At 40.3% G+C, this 20,079-nt stretch overlaps 2 protein-coding genes across 3 annotated transcripts in view; one reads left to right on the top strand and one right to left on the bottom strand.

Moving 5' to 3' along the window:
- The window catches only part of spata6 (spermatogenesis associated 6), a 38,484-nt gene extending 30,568 nt beyond the window's left edge, over positions 1-7,916 (top strand). The window contains exons 11-12 of one of the 2 annotated variants that reach the window (XR_004570617.1): positions 2,846-3,367; positions 7,874-7,916. Coding sequence is in view for 1 of the 2 variants with exons in the window: in XM_034232232.1 (XP_034088123.1) it covers positions 2,846-2,948 (103 nt within the window). In the remaining variant the exon portion in view is untranslated. Of the gene's footprint in view, positions 1-2,845; positions 4,347-7,873 lie in introns of those variants that run through there. The other variant, XM_034232232.1, reaches the window with a different exon arrangement.
- Positions 6,475-20,079, bottom strand: part of dnttip2 (deoxynucleotidyltransferase, terminal, interacting protein 2) — a 28,537-nt gene continuing 14,932 nt past the window's right edge. The window contains exons 6-9 of the mRNA XM_034232234.1: positions 13,360-13,455; positions 13,043-13,207; positions 11,326-11,435; positions 6,475-6,803 (exon numbers count right to left, since the gene is read on the bottom strand). Coding sequence (XP_034088125.1) covers positions 6,680-6,803; positions 11,326-11,435; positions 13,043-13,207; positions 13,360-13,455 — 495 coding nt within the window. The 3' untranslated portion in view covers positions 6,475-6,679. The remainder of the gene's footprint in view (positions 6,804-11,325; positions 11,436-13,042; positions 13,208-13,359; positions 13,456-20,079) is intronic.

Raw genomic sequence — 20,079 nt, 5'->3', positions numbered from 1 at the left:
TCTATCTCAGTGCTTCTCAAAGTGTGGTCCGTGAGCGCCCCCTAGTGGTCCGTGAGTATATTGGTAAAATGTCACATTTGAAATTAATTAAGTCATTAAAGTTTTCCGCACTCTCGCGGGAATATCTCCGCAATGGAGTGAGCTTAAGTTTCACTTTCGATTGCATGATATAGCCCAGATAAACACCTTCATCACACATGTTGCCACTTGTTTGTACAATTTTCAGGCGATTTGTAAAAAACGATGTGTTTTTTGATATTTGTGGAGTTAGGTGGTCCTCGAGTGTTTTTTTATTGGTTAAGTGTCCTTGGTATGAAAACGTTTGAGAAACACTGATCTATCTCATATCGAGTTCCCGTTGAGTAAAGCCTTAGAATAACTCTAAACAACGAACATAAAATCATATCTTCATGTTAACAATATTGTTTTTATTCCAGTTTAATGATTGTGATTGAAAAGCCTAGGAGCCTGGCAAACATTGCAAAGAGGGATTTGTATTGCCTTAATAATATTCGTAAACTTAACCATGTTGTAGCCGGAGAAAGGCCAAACCAGATCAAAGTATACATTTATTAACTACATTATCTCATTTAGCTGTAGCTTTTATAAACAAACAAAAAGACGTATTGACGAGTCGTTGAACCAGGAACCCTGCAGGTGTGAGTCACCTGCTTTCCGGCTGAGCCACAGCACACACACTGCAGCTCCCTGAAAACACTGCACCCTGTATTCCCGTATTTATTCCTACTTTTATTAATGCTTATATTTATGCTTTTATTTATTTATACTGATGACATGTTCCGACCTCTATAGGTGAGGGTCTGAGCTCTCTTGATTCCATCGTGTCACCGGGCCCGGGTACAGGAAGGGTAATATCGTTCTTATTACACATCCATGGGTAATATGAGCGTTGTGGTTCAACTGATCTAAAGCACTTCCTGAAGCAGTCACGTGGTATCGACTGGCAGCGAGGCTTCGTTTGTCATCGGTGACGTCACTGGCTCAAAAAGCTTCGGGGATTACTCGACACACGCTCCAAAGCCTCGGCGCTACACGTAACATTACTAATGTGCTGCTTGTCTGTGTATCATGTACCATTGTAACTTTATATTTATCCACATTTTCTGGACTAAAGCTACTTTGCCATGAGCTTTTTTTCAGATCTTGTCAACATACGACGTTTTTTGACACACTGTAGTATTTATTTTTTTCTTGTACTTTAGATATACTATACTCGTTATTTAACGATAAACTATGATGTTCTTTCTGGAGGTTAAATATACTAAACTATGACAATTTGTTCTGATATTTTTGGACATTCTATACTTACAATAATACTTGAATATCTCATTTTTAGCAGATGCTATACTATGAGTTTTTTCTACATATTTGTACAAGTTTCTTTACAATATTGTCATCATACTATACCATACTCTACGACACACATGTCAAACTCAAGGCCCGGGGGCCAAATCAGGCCCTTGGTGGATTTAATTTCGGCCCGCAGGATAATTTCTAATTCCTATTAGATCTGGCCCTCCGGTATATTGCACGCACACCTTCACTCCATCCTGAGGGTCTCCTCCGCTCAGAGCCTGAGCCCAAACATTGATGACCTTGCACCCAAGATGAGATGCCAAGTATCTGAGCTAGCATCACAGAGCAGCACACTGAGTTCAATGGATGCTTCCTTCTGCACTTTCTCTCAGGACAACAGGGCATGTTTGGTTTTCTCTTTGAGGGGAATAGTTTTGTTGAAGCTGTTGTTGGCCTGTGGAGAAATGTACTCATAAGAAATGACTCTAAGCTGCAGATAGAGCCATAAGAAATGAATGCAGCTGATTATTTAATGTTGTTTTTATAGGCAATCATTAAAGCTTTGTTAGTTCCAGGTTTAATATGTGCAATAAGTTCATTTCAATAAGTTCTGCAATAAACATTGAACCAGTCCGGCCCTCCACATGTACAAGGTATATGCAGGAATCCTGAAGTCAAATGTAAGACCTTTCAAGACCCTCTCCATACATTTTAAGACCTCATCTCCACTTGGAGTTCTAACCGGTTACCTTGGCGACACACTTTACCTCACATTGACTATATACAGTATTGATTGTCCTTCCTCCTTATCTTCCAACCATTTGGACGCAGACTTGCATTTCCCCATAACGATGTTGTTTAACAACCGGCGTAAACGGACCTTCGCGCTATCAAGCAGTGAGCGTGCGATGTCCTGTTCAGATGACGTCAAACCCAACGGGATGCCATCAATAAACTACACAGAATCACACTACACACCTACGCCATGATTACATTCAGGCACACTGTAGAACACAACCTCTTTGGACACTTTATATACTTATTGAAAACAAGCTACAAAATGTAACACCTTGGAAAATGCCCTTTAATACTTTTTAATAGGCTTCATTTTCGCTAAATGTATTTATCAACTTGTAATACTTGTTAAGACCCCGCGGACACCCTGTAGTACCGGTTTTAAAATGTTGGCCCACTGTGTATTTGAGTTTGACCCCCCTGATTTACGACATACTTCTGATACTTTCAACATAGTATACCATGACTCTTTTCAACATACTACACTTTGACATTTGACTAATATTGTCAACATGCTAAACGATTGAGGTTTTTTTTAGACATACATTGATATTCTTGACTTACTAAGCCTTTTTTATTTCAGCAACTATTTTATGACTTTTTATTGGACATCAATATAATTGTTCCTATCAAAGCAAACCTATGTGTCAGCCTAAATGAAGGCAGGTAAATACGAGTCAAACTCTTTTCATTGGTTTGAATTTGACATTCCTTTGTGTTTCTTTCCCCTCAGGCTACGGACCAGTCCGTCCTACAGCGAGCAGATCCACAGAAGAGTCCGGAGGATTCTGCAGACGCACAAAACCACCCGGGACCACCAAGTTGACCACCTTTAACCTTTTAATGTCTGTGCACAAGGGGACCGAACGACAGAGGCTTCAATACGGACGTTTCACCGCTAAACGACTCTAAATCAATACGTCCAATTCAAAGTCTGTAGTAGATACACACACCTTAACCTCAGGGTCACTCAGGTAAACATCTCACACACATCTTCATTTACATCCTTTTGATTTTAGTGTCACACTTTTCCAAGCACCTGGTTGTTGTTGTTGTTGTTGTTGTTACCCTTTGGAAAGGCGGGACATTTGCAGGGGTTTCGTTCAAAGCAGTGTTTCCCTCCCACTCATCAGCTGGGCTTTTTCCTCCTGGATGGTGAGGCCAAATGCAGACGTCCTCTAATGTCTCTAAAGCTGTGTGTGGAATTGGCTCAGGTATAAAGAAGCTGTGTGTGTGTGTGTGTGTGTGTGTGTGTGTCGTGGTAGATGTAAGCTGTTAAGAGCTCATCTCTCAACACAAAGACAGACAAGCAGGTAGCCAGAGCCACGAGAGACTGAGGAGATTTAAGGCGAGGAGCAAAAGTAATCCTGCATCAAAGACATAAATTAAAACGGTCATTCTCATCCATAGTCTTCCACTGAAATGTGTGTGAGAGCTCTTTAAAATGAACGATGTGTGAAGATTTCATTCAAACATGGTGTGAAGAGTGCGACAAGTCATTCTCTACAGGTCATCTCAAGAGCCACCATCGTACTCACACAGGAGAGAAACCATTCAGCTGTGAAGAGTGGAAAAACCTTTTCTCTGGTTCATGACACCTTCATCACCGACACAAGCAGTCGATGACATTTTAAATGATCAATAAGGAACATAGTTTCCATTCTGCAGGAACAGAGAGGTCATAGTGATAGTTTGGGGCTTTCTTTGGTGCAGCTAGGATATCATTATTGGTCATTTTATTTCCCTTCCCTATTTATTCCTCTCATTGACTCACATTCATCACGAGTGCAGTACAAAACTATACTTCTTTTCACAGCAGTTTATACTTTTAATAACCCTCAAGCATTTTTTAAAACTTGTATTGCTTATGACATGTCTGAAACATGCACATGTAGTATAACATTAATCATTTATTTTGAATTGAGTTCAAAATGGTTTTTGTTGTTGGCATTAGCAGTTATGAAACACTAACTCCTGACTGAAGGAGCTCGAGTATATTTAAAAGATGTCCTCCACAGCGTATCCTCTCCTTCCTCTTTGCGGCTCATTACAGAGACGGCATGTTTTGTAAATTCAGCGTCATCATGTTGCTTAACCTGTTGAACCCCATCCCTGTTTTCATGGGCTGCGTTCCAATAGTCCGTTTAGCTTAGGAACCTTCCTAACCGAGTGAAATGACCCGGAAGTCCCTCAGTGGCAGCCATGATAAGGGCCGTTCCAATTCTCCAAATGAAAAGAAAGGAGGTTTCAAACCTCCTTTAGCTTAGGAACCACTGGACCTCCCTCACCGAAAGGAGAGGAGAAAATGCTGCCCCACAATGCATTGCAGCCGCAGCATTTGCGATCAGCATTATATCATGAAAGTTACGGTGCTTATTAAGCTTTTTAAAACGTATGTGGTAAGTTGCCAAAGTGCTTTGTTCTGAACGTTCATCAGTATTATAATCAAAGAGAGAAATATGAACGTTAGTTTTTACTGAAATGATCAAATAAAGTCAACATCTCACAGTCTTTACTGAGCTGTGTGGGGTTTGTTCAACTTTTAAAAGATGTTTGAATGGTGATATACACAGTGATAGATGTTAAGGACTAACGTTTATAATAAATACATCTGTATTGATTTATCTTTCCATCAATCATACGTATTGGGATCATGTGTATAAATGTGGACCGGAGGGAGAGGGGGACGAGCAGAAGTTTCACTTTCCTTTTTTATTTAAATTCCAGCTTTGGTCCTGAAGAATATGTTTCTCTGTTGTCCCCGTTCATAAAGCATAAAGCAACAGCGTCAGAGCACAGAGTCTCTAGATGAGTTTACAGGAGTCCCTCGTTCTTATTGAACATCCATGTTGTAGTCCGCTGTATAGAGAACTGTAGTCTCCATAGTTTCCCCACAGCAGCAGACGCTCATTCAGGACGTCCGCTGGCGCATCAGAAACACGTCGGATTCTCTAAAGTACCGCAGTCTCTTCTCCTAAGTCCTTTTGAATTCTCCTATCCACTATCCCTTAACCCCGTGACCTTTCACTCAGAGGTCAAGGAATAGGAGATAGGGTTAGACGTTAGGAGCTGATTTTTGGATTATCGGAACGCAACCCAGGTCTCAGGCTCTAAAATGACATTCCCAGAACAAATGACCATATCTTCTAAAAGGGTTAAATTAATAATCTTTCTTCTCAAAGTAATGATGAACCTGTGAGTTGGATGTAGAAAAGTCAGATTCAATATAGATGTTTTTTATTTGAAAGAAAATTCAGATTGAACACAGAAAAAAACTGTAAATGATTGAGTCCGTCCAAAAGATATTTTTGTATTTATAGTGAAAACTAACCTTGGATGATGGGTTAGTAGACTAAAAGCTTTAGGAATCCAAAGTACAACATAATAAGTAACATGTATTAAGATTGATGCAAAACAAGTGAAATTTGACCTTTAAAGAGAGATTTAGAAGAAAACACACTTCTGGGGTCATTTTCCATATCTCTGACCCCTCGGTCGATTTTGATGATTGACATCTCTTTCTAACCGTCAGAGCCAATGGAATCGAGGGGAGGTTCCAAATACACACACACACACACCTTACCAAATAAGGAGTGAGAGTGACAAGTAGCCAAAACCAAGCTGGATACACTCTGGTGGCTACCATTAGCAGCTACATTTTATTGTCTGATTTTTGCATACAAATTGAATTATGGATTATCAAAAACATTTCAAAGTGACAGACACATTGGATTAACCTATGGATTAACCTTCAGCCGCGTTTCTCGTTTTAATGCCATTGAACACGACTTTTGATCAGAATAACAGCTAAGGCGAGCGTATCTCCGTGTGTTGTCTGTATTTGCTTCCCCTGTCGCGAGTTCGGATCGCTCAGTGATGAGTTATATCTCTAATCTGTGGACTCTCAGGATGTTAGCTAAGCTTGTTTGTGCAGATCCGATAAGTATATCGATCGGTATAACTAGAGTTCTGTGCCAACGGCCTTAAGATTTTTTCGCTCGTGGCTAATTCAGAAGCTCAGCGCTAACCTTGGGGGCTTTTTTGCATTAAAAAAAATAATAAATCAGTTAGCCGAGTTTCTTCCCGTTACATGGATATGAAACATTCATAGTTTATTAAATATTAAGAAGCCCTCAGACGCTGTTTTTCCGCCCGGGGGAACAGGTTAAATCTTTAGTTTGTGTTACTCTGCTTCTCTCACGATTACCAAAAGAAGCAGTAACTTAAAGTTTAGAAAATGTAAATGTATTTAAAATGTTGTGACCCCAGCATCTCGACTGTTCGGTGGAGATGCTGGGGTCACAACATTTTAAATACATTTACAAGTAGCGCTGATAAAGAACAGTGTGTTGATATTACATGTTATAGCCATGTGATCAGGAAGTGATGAGTTTAAATTACAACAAAACCATTACAAAATGTTTGTGCTGGTCGCTGTTTTTTTTTTAATGTTCAACATTTGATTTAGAAAGACTATGATTACTGTGCAGCAATACATTCGGGAGACACCGGTCCATTTGATCAAAAAAACCTGTTTCTCTGGAGGATAATATCAATGAGACGGCGCTCAGAATTCATCACACGGCGTCTTCACACACTTCTTATGGAATTTGCTCTTCTTCTTGTTCTTCCGGCCGGCTCCCTTCGCCGCTCGCTCCGTCACGATGTGCTGGTACTTCTTCTTGTTGTTCCTGGGAAGAGAAGAGCATCGTACGTTTAATATAAAGTATATCTGCAGTAATGAAATACACGAGGGTTGCGGTCGAATTGTCGCCTTAGATTAGGAACCTTCCTAACGGAGTGAAATGACCCGGAAGTACCCAAGTGGCAGCCATGATAAGTGCCGTTTGAATTCTCTAGATCAGTGGTTCCCAACCTGTGGGCCGCGGCCCCCTAGTGGTCCGCGAAGGCATTGCAAGTGGGCCGCCAAATAATTGTGGCAATAATTTTTTTCACATTTTTTTAAATTTGTAATCTACTCTTCAAACACCTTAAATTAAGATTACTCCTTGATTGACTTTTAAAAATATGTATTTCAGCCAGAAGAATAGTTGTTAACTGTGTACGGTCTTCATCTAAAAGCCCAAATAAAATATGAAAGGGATTTAAATGTAAATTCAATATTTTCCGCCAAATAATTTGCAGAACATTATGATTTTTGTGGAAACATTTATTATTAAGATTTTTTTTTTTTAAACCTCTTTCTCGATCCTCCTTAGCAACGGTCATTACAGTCCTTAGCAACGGTCTGTTCTACTGGATTTACAAAGTGTCACATGTTCTAAATTGTCCAATCAGAACTTTATTTAGCCTCCGTATTGTTTGTGGTTGAATGTGGGCCGCGACACATTTTTTGATTCTTAAGTGGGCCGTGAGTTGAAAAAGGTCGGGAACCGCTGCTCTAGATCAGGAGTTCCCAACCTTTATCGTGCCAAGGACCGGCAGATACATTTAAAAAAAAATCGCGGACCGGTTGTCAATTTTAACTGATTTGAATATTTACTCACCAGCAGGTAGCAACAGAGGCTAATTGTATGTAACAGCCTGAACAAATACTAGAACAATATGCATCCAAAACATATTAACAACGTTTAAAAAATAACCGGTGTCGTTTTTTGGTTTTTCGGGAAAACCAAAAAACCGACGTTATTCAGTTTTTAAACCAAAACGGGAAAACAGATAAATCAACGTTTTGGTTTTGTTTACGATTTACGGATAATCCAGTGATGAGAAAACGAGGAGAAGGCGCATTATGAAGGAGGTGTGTGTGTGTGTGTGTGTGTGTGTGTGTGTGTGTGTGTGTGTGTGTGTGTGTGTGTGTGTGTGTGTGTGTGTGTGTGTGTGTCTGGCATTTGTTTTCAGAAGATATTATGATAGTGACGTTCGTTCCGGTGCACGTCCGACAGCATTTAGCACTACATCGAGATTAAGATTAAACTAATTTATTTTGGGAACACCTGCATATAGGCTACCTATGGAGTTAGCCAGATGTGTGTCAATTACTGTTCATGGTCATTTGAAAACAAATGCCGGTGTCGGACAGACACAAACACAGAGCTGAGCAGAGCACACACACCCATCATGCGTAATCGGGCAGTTCGATGTGTGTAGAGGTGTGTGTAGAGGTGTGTGTGGTTAACACGTAGCAGCCTGCAGTCACTCGCTGTTCTGATGAAGGTAAACACAGCGAAGGCGGTGCGTAAAAAGGCACCGCTCTCGGCGCGCTGGTGCTGCACTTCTCAGAGGCGGAGTATACGTCCCGCTGCCTCCTGATGCTGCCTGCAGCCATTTCATGAAGTGAAGGAGGTTTTCCTTCAAACAGCTGCGGGCAGCAGATACCGTGAGAGTCCCGGACATGAATCCATAGATCAAGGCAGACTGGTTTACTCTCCTGTTTTGCCAATTCGGTGCTTAAACAAAGGCAAGGCAAGTCTATTCATATAGCACTTTCCAACACAAGGCAATTCAAAGTGCTTTACAAAAAAATGAAAGACATTAAGAAAATGGCATTTAAAATCAGTCATTAAAAAGAAAAGCTAATAAAATAAACATATAGCTCTACACCCCTGGCCGACATGTCCTTAAAATGAAGTCTGAGTTTGAAATATATCTCAAATAATGTATGCACTGCCATTTCCCCACATAAACATAACAGTCTGCAATGAAACGGTTGTCTCCTGTGCTCCTCTTCCTACTTGGAGCACCGGTAACTTTCTCGTGCGCACGAGAGGCTGAGACCAGGCTGAGCCGCCGAATCCCTCGGAACATCATAAAAGCCATTTTCAACGGTTATCTGGTGAAAGATTAACTAGGCTACTGGAGGAAATAATATGACTGGTATAGGTGCAAAAATTAAACACTTTTTTTTTTAAATATTATGATATATTTATAATTCTGCAAATATTACGATAAACTCACAGCTATTTCGGAGGTGTTACTGCCGGGCTGCGAAATAGGAACCCCGGCTCTAGATCAGTGTTTCTCAAACTTGTTCATACCAAGGACACTTAACCAATACAAAAACACTCGAGGACCACCTAACTCCACAAATATAAAAAAACACATCGTTTTTTACAAATCGCCTGAAAATAGTATAAACAAGTGGCAACATGTGTGATGAAGGTGTTTATCTGGGTTATATCATGCAATCGAAAGTGAAACTTACGCTCGCTCCATTGCGGAGATATTCCCGCGAGAGTGCGAAAAACTTAAATTACTTAATTTCAAATGTGAAATTTTACCAATATACTCACGGACCACTAGGGGGCGCTCACGGACCACACTTTGAGAAGCACTGCTCTAGATGATAGGAAAGGAGCTTTGAAACTTCCTTTATAACCTCCTTTAGCTTAGGAACCACTGGACCTTCCTTTACGACAAGCATACATTTCACTTCACTTTTTTATTTCAATTCCAACCTCGGTCATAAGGAATAAATGTTTCTCTGTTGTGCACGTTTATAAAACACAACAGCATCAGAGCGCAGAGTCTCTAGATGAGTTTACAGGAGTCCGCCGTTCTTATTATACATCCATGTTGTAGTCCGCTGTATAGAGAACTAGTTTCCCCACAGCAGCAGACGCACATTCATGACATCATAAATAAATCGATACTGAAAGTCCAAGCCCCCAGGAGGTGCGCCGGACTCTTGAGGAAAATATTCGTTGTGGCCAAACGGCGGTACTACACGTATCAGTCGCTGGGCCCGGAAAGACTTTTTCCCATTGACTAACATTGGGAAAGAGACATCTGTAACTCGTTGGATGATTGTTTTTAAACTAAATAAACTACCCAGTATGAACGTTTGTTTAGCCCTCATTAAAAACATTCGGTCCTCAAGTTGTCAAATGTGCTAATAACGTTATTCTGAGAGTTATTTTCCTCGGCATTATGAACGCGCATCCAACCCACGGGACCGCGCCGCCCGGCACGTTCATGTGACGTGTTCAGCACTACATGAGTTTTACCTTTACCCATGGACGCACAATAACAACGGATTATATGAATACTTTCATTACATTGCATTTAGCTGACGCTTTTATCCAGAGCGACTTACAATAAGTGCGTTCGACCAACAAAATACAACCTTGAAGAAAACAGAATCATAAAGTACATCAGGTTTCATAGAGCCAAACATTTCAAGTGCTACTCAACTGGCTTTAGATAAGCCAGTCCTTAATTAGTATAAAAGTGCTTTGTTAATAGTTCTATCGCTCGAAGTGGAGTCGAAAGAGATGAGTTTTCAGTCTGCGCCGGAAGATGTGCAAGCTTTCTGCTGTTGGGCCATTTTGTCATCATGCGCCAATGAGCAGCTCTCATAGGAATGAACGAGGCCCCGCCTACCACGCTGTATCCAGTACTTATTATACATCCATGTGAAAGTGCAGTCGGATTCTCAAAGCACCGCAGTCTCTTCTCCTAAGTCCTTTTGAATTCTCCTATCCACTATTCCTTAACCTGTTGAACCCCATCCCTGTTTTTCAGGTCTCAGGCTCGAAAATGACATTCCCAGAACAAATGACCATATCTTCTAAAAGGGTTAAATTAATAATCTTTCTTCTCAAAGTAAGGATAAACCTGTGAGATGGATGTAGAAAAGTCAGAATCAATATAGATGTGTTTTATTTTAAAGAAAATTCAGATTGAACATGGTAAAAAACTGTAAATTATTGTGTCCGTCCAAAAAAAATGTTGTACTTAGTGAAAACTAACCTTGGATGATGGGTTAGTAGACTAAAAGCTTTAGGAATCCAAAGTACAACATAATAAGTACCCTGTATCAAGATTGATGCAAAACAAGTGATATTTGACCTTTTTAGACAGATTTAGCAAAAAAAACCTCTTCCTCTCCGATTTTTACATTAAAATGGAATTATGGAAATCATTTTTTTATATAGAGACGTTAAAAACCTATGGATCAACCGTAAAACCGTAAAAATGGTTTGTATCGTCAGTTAGCCGAGATTATTTCCGTTAATCTGGTATAACACATTAATAGGTTCTTAAATATTAAGATCCCCTGAGACACTGTGTCGTGAAAAAAAACCCAGGGTCCCCGCCTCGACCTGTGAGGTTTCACTCAGAGGTCGAGGAATAGTGGATAGGAAAAGACGATAGGAGATTTTTGGACAATTCGACCGTAACCCAGGTATCCCTGACAATTCACTGTCACACGAGGCAAAATATTGTGATGCTTAAGTTTGTGTTACTCACTGTCTGAACTCGGCGTCGTTGAGCAGCTCCTCCACCATGGTCCGCTTCCTCTGTTTCATGGGGACTCGGGAATGATAGAAGTCGATGGGATTGTCCACCACCGTGCCCACCTGAAACACACGTTACAAACCATTACACTCAACATTTATAAATATATCTCCTGTGAGTAGTCACCTATTTATTTGGGACATGTTTGCGTCGCAGCAGCATAAAAACACAAGGCATTGCACATAGAGAAATTAAAAGACTTGAAATAACAATACAACATGTAAACATCTCAAATAGAAATACATTCTAATTCAAAATGTTGAATTAGAATTTACAGTAACAACATATAAAGCAGGATATTATATATACATGAAGTGAGTGAGGAATGGAATATTAAATGTTAAGGGTTATTGCAGTCGGCATGTTTTCCTGTATCTGTCCGTAAACATTACAGAACACTTGTTTTTCTACTGTAAAATATAAAGTTTAATTTCACATCTTGTTCTATTTTTTGTAAATATTGTTCTTATTCCCGTAACCTACTTGCTCCATTATGTGTATGACATCATGGATTTCTTTTTCATATCATATTTTGCATTGATGGAGGAGCCTGAGACTCTAATGGCGCATTTCCACTGCAGCGCGGTTTAAGCGTGCCGTGGTGCCCGGCCCGTTTTTTGTTGCGTTTCCACTCGGCGTAGTTCCGGCTAACGGGTACTTTTCCACAGTTTTCTGTCTCTTCAAAATCGAGGTTCTTTCCGGGCCAACAACCGGGCTGAGTATGCTAAACTAGAGAGAGAATCGCTGGCCAGGGGGCTACAACTACAACAAGATGAACATATTTGACCGTGATTTAATTGTAATACACGTTTCTAAATGATGCCGAAGTAACAACATACTGATACCGGTTAGTAAAAACCATGAATTAATGCTTTGACAAGTCTGCAGACAGACGGCAGGCGAGAAACCCTTTTAAAATGCGTGTTTTCTGAATGGAGCTTGGCTAAGCTAACGCAGTATATGCTCCGACCGTCCACACTCACAACAACGACCTACAGACATAAATAAAGCAGCGACTGTATTCTCCATGACACAGGCAGTCTGTGGTTTGTACTTGTTTCACTTCTGTCTAGTTTCTGAACAGATATGAGGAGCTGTGAGCTCTGAGGGCTAAGAGCTAACGGCTGTGTTGGTTTTCTGTGGTTCTCATTGAAGATGACGTCACGGCTCCGCCTACACTGCGTTACTATAGTAACCGCCCCAGCTACTAAACTGTAATGGAAGCGCAGCATTAAAAGGTCTCCTATCATGCAGAATGCACTTTTGTATGTCTTCTCTACATCTATGTGTGTCCCCGGTGTCGGGGAACTCACGCAGGGTCAGAAAATAAAACCCTCGTTTCCTCCGTACCCACATCTCTAAAAACGGGGGAACAACGGAGCTGATCCAGATTTGCTGCCGATCTGACGTAATATCGGATATGTGGGCGGGCTTTACACTGAAACTTATAATGTATGCCTAAAAATAGTATAATAGGAGACCTTCAAGATGTCCATTGCCCAAACTAAGCTTTAACAAGTGTGCATGTGACAAAAAACCTGTGTTGCAGATTATTAGAAGCTTGATACGGCAACATGCAGTTACTTATCCAGACTACCAACCCTTGTGCTTGAATACTGTCTGTTTCTAAGAGAGTCTGAGCAGCAGGTGTTTGTTTTCTTCCACCGACCTGGAAATATTTGGGGAATCCGTCTCTGTCGTTCTTCTTGTAGAACCTCTTGGAGTCCATGGAGCCTCTCATCTTCAGCACCTGCAGGTCGGCCTTCAGCTCCTGAGTCAGCTCCGGGGCTTTCATGCCGAACCAGCCGGCTCCGGTCGACTTCTCCCTCTCCGTCTGACAAGAACACAGAGAGTTACATTAGTTAGAAAGCATGTTTGAAGCAGAATGTGATTCAAAGCTGAGTCTGAACAGGATTTATGTTGTGATTCTGGGCAGGATGTGTCATCAAGTAAAACAACAGTTTGAAATAAAGCATAGTAACTTACTCTGTTTTTCAACTTTGTGGCTTTTTTGGATTCGCTGTACGGAGGAACGGCATCATTCTTCTCAAAGTCTGGTCCCATCGCACTCTTCTTCATCACCTGTGGATAGGGATGGGTATCGTTAGGATTTTATCGATACCGGTACTGCTTATCGGTGTCGGTATTTTTCGATACTCTTATCGATACTTTTCAATCATTTGGTGCTCAAAATTATAGACATGAATACAAGATGTGAAGATTAAACAGTCAATTTTGCTGTAATGTTCTTGCAGAAATAACTGTATAACTTCTACATTAACTTCTCAGAAGCAGACACAAATAAATAAAATAACTTGGCTGGCTCGCCCCATCATGCTTTTTGGGGTTTCCCCTCAGACAGAGGATGAAAAGAGGCATTTATCATTTGTAAATCAGTTACATCTTCATCCAGACATTTCAAACTGACAACCTAGCTCGACAAGAGATCCTTAAAACATTGTCCTACAGTGACATCATGCAAAACTGTGATATGAAGAAATTGGTAAAAAAGGCTAAGATGGCAAAAAGATAGTACGTATATTATTCTGGATTGTACTTTTAAATCATCACAAAATGAATGATGTGCTGAACTGAAACACGTCAACATGTGTCTGAAGGTTTAAACATAGAACAAAGTATTTGAGCTTAAAATATGTCAATTCCTAGAAAACGACCAACAATTGCTGAACCATACATTGAAACGTTGACCTTTAATAACATTTAAATGCAGTTTTCCAATTCACAATGACATCTGTAAGTTTAACTGGGTTATAAAGCATTCAATGAAAGGCCACATTATTATAGGTGTAGGAGCTCACATTAATACACTGTCAGTGTTAATAAACAAAAAAAAGACAAGGCGATGTGCCTGCAAGACCTCACTCAGGTAATCAAAACATATTACCCGTGCGCAGCAGCTAACGTGCCTGCGAGCCTTCGCTCAGGTCACATTTACACAAGGCGCGGCTGAAGCCCGCTAGCACTATTAGCACTAGCAGTATCGCTAGCAGCCACATTGTTTAGGCTGTCAAATACGCTGCACCGTTTTAGATTCAATGAGTGTCTCATTTGTAAATGCTTCATTGAGTTGCTTGTGTTTACCCCCTTTACAAGCAACTCATTGAGTACATCGCACCTTGCACTATCGCCACTACATTTTTTAAAGTGCACCCAGACCTTCGATCGCTTCGCTCTGTCCGCCATGCCTGCGGGAGTCTCACAACAATAATAAGAGCGCTGTTGAGAGAGATGACGAGTGGCATTTACAGTGGCCAATCAGAGGGGTCTCAAACCGGATACATCACATGAGATTTAGGGTTCCCAACCAACCAGAATGGTTTAAAGTTAAACTAAGGAAATAGACGTAACAGATATACCGATAGCAGCACCGTTTGTCCAGCGGCTTAACGGTATACCGATACCGTCCAATCAGGTACCGGTATTGACTTAGTACCGGTTCTCGATACCCATCCCTACCTGTGGATAACACACACACACACACACACACACACACACGCACACACTGAAACTCTGCACACACAAAAAAATCACACACTCTTCATCACCAGAGGTGGGAAGTAGTAGAGTACAAATACTTTGTTACTGTACTTAAGTACATGTTTCTGGTATCAGTACTTTACTCCACTACTTATTTTTCTGACCACCATTTTTTGACTTCTTACATTTTGAACTCAAATACCTGTACTTTCTACTTCTTACATGTTGAACTCCAATACCTGTACTTTCTACTTCTTACATGTTGAACACAAATACCTGTACTTTCTACTTCTTACATGTTGAACTCAAATACCTGTACTTTCTACTTCTTACATGTTGAACTCAAATACCTGTACTTTCTACTTCTCACATGTTGAACCCAAATACCTGTACTTTCTACTTCTCACATGTTGAACCCAAATACCTGTACTTTCTACTTCTCACATGTTGAACTCAAATACCTGTACTTTCTACTTCTTACATGTTGAACTCCAATACCTGTACTTTCTACTTCTTACATGTTGAACTCAAATACCTGTACTTTCTACTTCTTACATGTTGAACTCAAATACATGTACTTTCTACTTCTTACATGTTGAACCCAAATACCTGTACTTTCTACTTCTTACATGTTGAACTCAAATACCTGTACTTTCTACTTCTTACATGTTGAACTCAAATACATGTACTTTCTACTTCTTACATGTTGAACCCAAATACCTGTACTTTCTACTTCTTACATGTTGAACTCAAATACCTGTACTTTCTACTTCTCACATGTTGAACTCAAATACATGTACTTTCTACTTCTCACATGTTGAACTCAAATACCTGTACTTTCTACTTCTTACATGTTGAACTCAAATACCTGTACTTTCTACTTCTTACATGTTGAACTCAAATACCTGTACTTTCTACTTCTTACATGTTGAACTCAAATACCTGTACTTTCTACTTCTTACATGTTGAACCCAAATACCTGTACTTTCTACTTCTTACATGTTGAACTCAAATACCTGTACTTTCTACTTCTTACATGTTGAACTCAAATACCTGTACTTTCTACTTCTCACATGTTGAACTCAAATACCTGTACTTTCTACTTCTTACATGTTGAACTCAAATACATGTACTTTCTACTTCTTACATGTTGAACCCAAATACCTGTACTTTCTACTTCTTACATGTTGAACTCAAATACCTGTACTTTCTACTTCTCACATGTTGAACTCAAATACATGTACTTTCTACTTCTTACATGTTGAACCCAAATACCTGTACTTTCTACTTCTCACATGTTGAACTCAAATACCTGTACTTTCTACTTTTTACATGTTGAACTCAAATACCTGTACTTTCTACTTCTTACATGTTGAACTCAAATACCTGTACTTTCTACTTCTTACATGTTGAACTCAAATACTTGTACTTTCTACTTCTTACATGTTGAACTCAAATACTTGTACTTTCTACTTCTTACATGTTGAACTCAAATACCTGTACTTTCTACTTCTTACATGTTGAACACAAATACCTGTACTTTCTACTTCTTACATGTTGAACCCAAATACTTGTACTTTCTACTTCTTACATGTTGAACTCAAATACTTGTACTTTCTACTTCTTACATGTTGAACTCAAATACCTGTACTTTCTACTTCTCACATGTTGAACTCAAATACCTGTACTTTCTACTTCTTACATGTTGAACTCAAATACCTGTACTTTCTACTTCTTACATGTTGAACTCAAATACCTGTACTTTCTACTTCTTACATCCATCCATCCATCCATCTTCTTCCGCTTATCCGTGGTCGGGTCGCGGAGCTAGCAGTTCCAGCAGAGAGCCCCAAACGTTCCTTTCCCCTCATCAACCAGCTCTGACTGGGGGATCCCAAGGCGCTCCCAGGCCAGCGAAGAGATATAATCCCCTCCACCTGGTCCTAGGTCTACCCCTTGGTCTCTTCCCAGCTGGACGTGCCTGGAACACCTCCCTAGGGAGGCGCCCAGGTGGCATCCTAACTAGGTGCCCGAACCACCTCAACTGGCTCCTTTCGACGCGAAGGAGGAGCGGCTCAACTCCGAGTCCCTCCCTGATGACCGAACTTCTCACCTTATCCCTAAGGGAGACACCAGCCACCCTGCGGAGAAAACCCATCTCGGCCGCTTGTATCCGCGATCTCGTTCTTTCGGTCATGACCCATCCTTCATGACCATAGGTGAGGGTAGGAACGAAAATGGCCCGGTAGACAGAGAGCTTTGCCTTCTGGCTCAGCTCCCTTTTCGTCACAACGGTGCAGGTAAAGCGACTGCAGTACCGCTCCCGCTGCTCCGATTCTCCGGCCCATCTCACGCTCCATTGTTCCCTCACTCGAGAACAAGACCCCTGAGATACTTGAACTCCTTCACTTGGGGTAAGGACTCATTCCCTACTTGAAGTGGACAGTCCATCGGTTTCCTGCTGAGAACCATGGCCTCAGATTTGGAGGTGCTGATCCTCATCCCAGCCGCTTCACACTCGGTTGCGAACCGATCCAGTGAGTGCTGAAGGTCACAGACCGATGAAGCCATTAGAACCACATCATCTGCAAAAAGCAGTGGTGCAATCCTTAGTCCACCGAACTGCAGACCCCCTCCCCCATGACTACGCCTCGAAATCCGATCCATGTATATTACAAACAGGATTGGTGACAAAGCGCAGCCCTGGCGGAGGCCAACCCTCACCGGAAATGGGTCCGACTTACTGCCGAGGACCCGGACACAGCTCTCGCTTTGGGAGTACAGCGATTGGATGGCCCTGAGTAGAGACCCCCCTCACCCCATACTCCCGCAGCACCTCCCACAGTAACTACTCCCTGGGGAACTCGGTCATACGGCCTTCTCCAAGTCTACAAAACACATGTAGACCGGATAAGCGTATTCCCAGGCCCCCTCCAGGATCCTTGCGAGAGTAAAAAGCTGATCCGTCGTTCCCACGACCAGGACGGAATCCGCATTGTTCCTCCTCAATCTGAGGTTCGACAATCGGCCCTTCTCAACATGTTATGAACACAAATACCTGTACTTTCTACTTCTTACATGTTGAACCCAAATACCTGTACTTTCTACTTCTTACATGTTGAACCCAAATACCTGTACTTTCTACTTCTCACATGTTGAACACAAATACCTGTAGCTTTCTACTTCTTACATGTTGAACTCAAATACCTGTACTTTCTACTTCTCACATGTTGAACACAAATAACCTGTACTTTCTACTTCTCTACATGTTGAACACAAAATACCTGTACTTTCTACTTCTCACATGTTTGAACCAAATACCTGTACTTTCTACTTCTCACATGTTGAACTCAAATACCTGTAACTTCTACTTCTCACATGTTGAACTCAAATACCTGTATTTTCTACTTCTCACATGTTGAACTCAAATACCTGTACTTTCTACTTCTCACATGTTGAACACAATACCTGTACTTTCTACTTCTACATGTTGAACTCAAATACCTGTTACTTTCCTACTTCTCACATGTTGAACCAAATACCTGTACTTTCTACTTCTCACATGTTGAACTCAAATACCTGTACTTTCTACTTCTACATGTTGAACTCAAATACCTGTACTTTCTACTTCTACATGTTGAACTCAAATACCTGTACTTTTCTACTTCTCACATGTTGAACTCAAATACCTGTACTTTCTACTTCTCACATGTTGAACACAAATACCTGTACTTTCTACTTCTTACACATGTTGAACACAAATACCTGTACTTTCTTACTTCTTACATGTTGAACTCAATACCTGTACTTTCTACTTCTGCACATTGAACCAAATACCTGTACTTCTACTTCTACATGTTGAACTTCTCACATGTTGAACTCAATACCTGTACTTTCTACTTCTCACATGTTGAACTCAATACCTGTACTTTCTACTTCTCACATGTTGAACACAAATACCTGTACTTTCTACTTCTTACATGTTGAACTCAAATACCTGTACTTTCTACTTTCTCACATGTTGAACACAAATACCTGTACTTTTACTTCTTACATGTTGACTCAAATACCTGTACTTTCTACTTCTCACATGTTGAACACATATACCTGTACTTTCTACTTCTTACATGTTGAACTCAAATACCTGTACTTTCTACTTCTCACATGTTGAACTCACAAATTACCTGTACTTTCTACTTCTTACATGTTGAACTCAAATACCTGTACTTTCTACTTCTCACATGTTGAAACACAATACCTGTACTTTCTACTTCTTACATGTTGAACTCAAATACTGTACTTTCTACTTCTTACATGTTGAACTCACATACCTGTACTTTCTACTTCTTCACATGTTGAACCACAATACCTTGTACTTTCTCTACTTCTATTACATGTTGAACTCAAATACCTGTAACTTTCTACTTCTTACATGTTGAACTCAAATACCTGTACTTTCTAACTTTCTACTTACATGTTGAACCAAATACCTGTACTTTCTACTTCTTACATGTTGAACTCAAATACCTGTACTTTCTACTTACTGTTGAACCCAAATACTGTACTTTCTACTTCTTACATGTTGAACCCAAATACCTGTATTTCTACTTCTTACATGTTGAACTCAAATACCTGTACTTTCTACTTCTTACATGTGTGAACCCACAATACCTGTACTTTCTAACTTCTTACATGTTGAACTCAAATACACTGTAACTTTCTACTTCTTACATGTTGAACACAATACCTGTACTTTCTACTTCTTACATGTTGAAACTCAAATACCTTGTACTTTCTACTGTCTCACATGTTGAACTCAAATACCTGTACTTTCTACTTCTTACATGTTGAACTCAAATACCTGTACTTTCTACTTCTTACATGTTGAACTCAAATACCTGTACTTTCTACTTCTCACATGTTTGAACACAAATACCCTGTACTTTCTTACTTCTCACATGTTGAACTCCAAATACCTGTACTTTCTACTTCTTACATGTTGAACTCAAATACCTGTACTTTCTACTTCTTACATGTTGAACTCAAATACCTGTACTTTCTACTTCTCATGTTGAACTCAAATACCTGTACTTTCTACTTCTTACATGTTGAACTCAAATACCTGTACTTTCTACTTCTCATGTTGAACTCAAATACCTGTACTTTCTTTCTACTCTCACATGTTGAACCAAATACCTGTACTTTCTA

The sequence above is a fragment of the Gymnodraco acuticeps genome, unplaced genomic scaffold (assembly GCF_902827175.1).
Source record: "Gymnodraco acuticeps unplaced genomic scaffold, fGymAcu1.1, whole genome shotgun sequence".
NCBI lineage: Eukaryota > Metazoa > Chordata > Actinopteri > Perciformes > Bathydraconidae > Gymnodraco > Gymnodraco acuticeps.
This window is presented reverse-complemented; position numbering and strand designations above follow the sequence as displayed.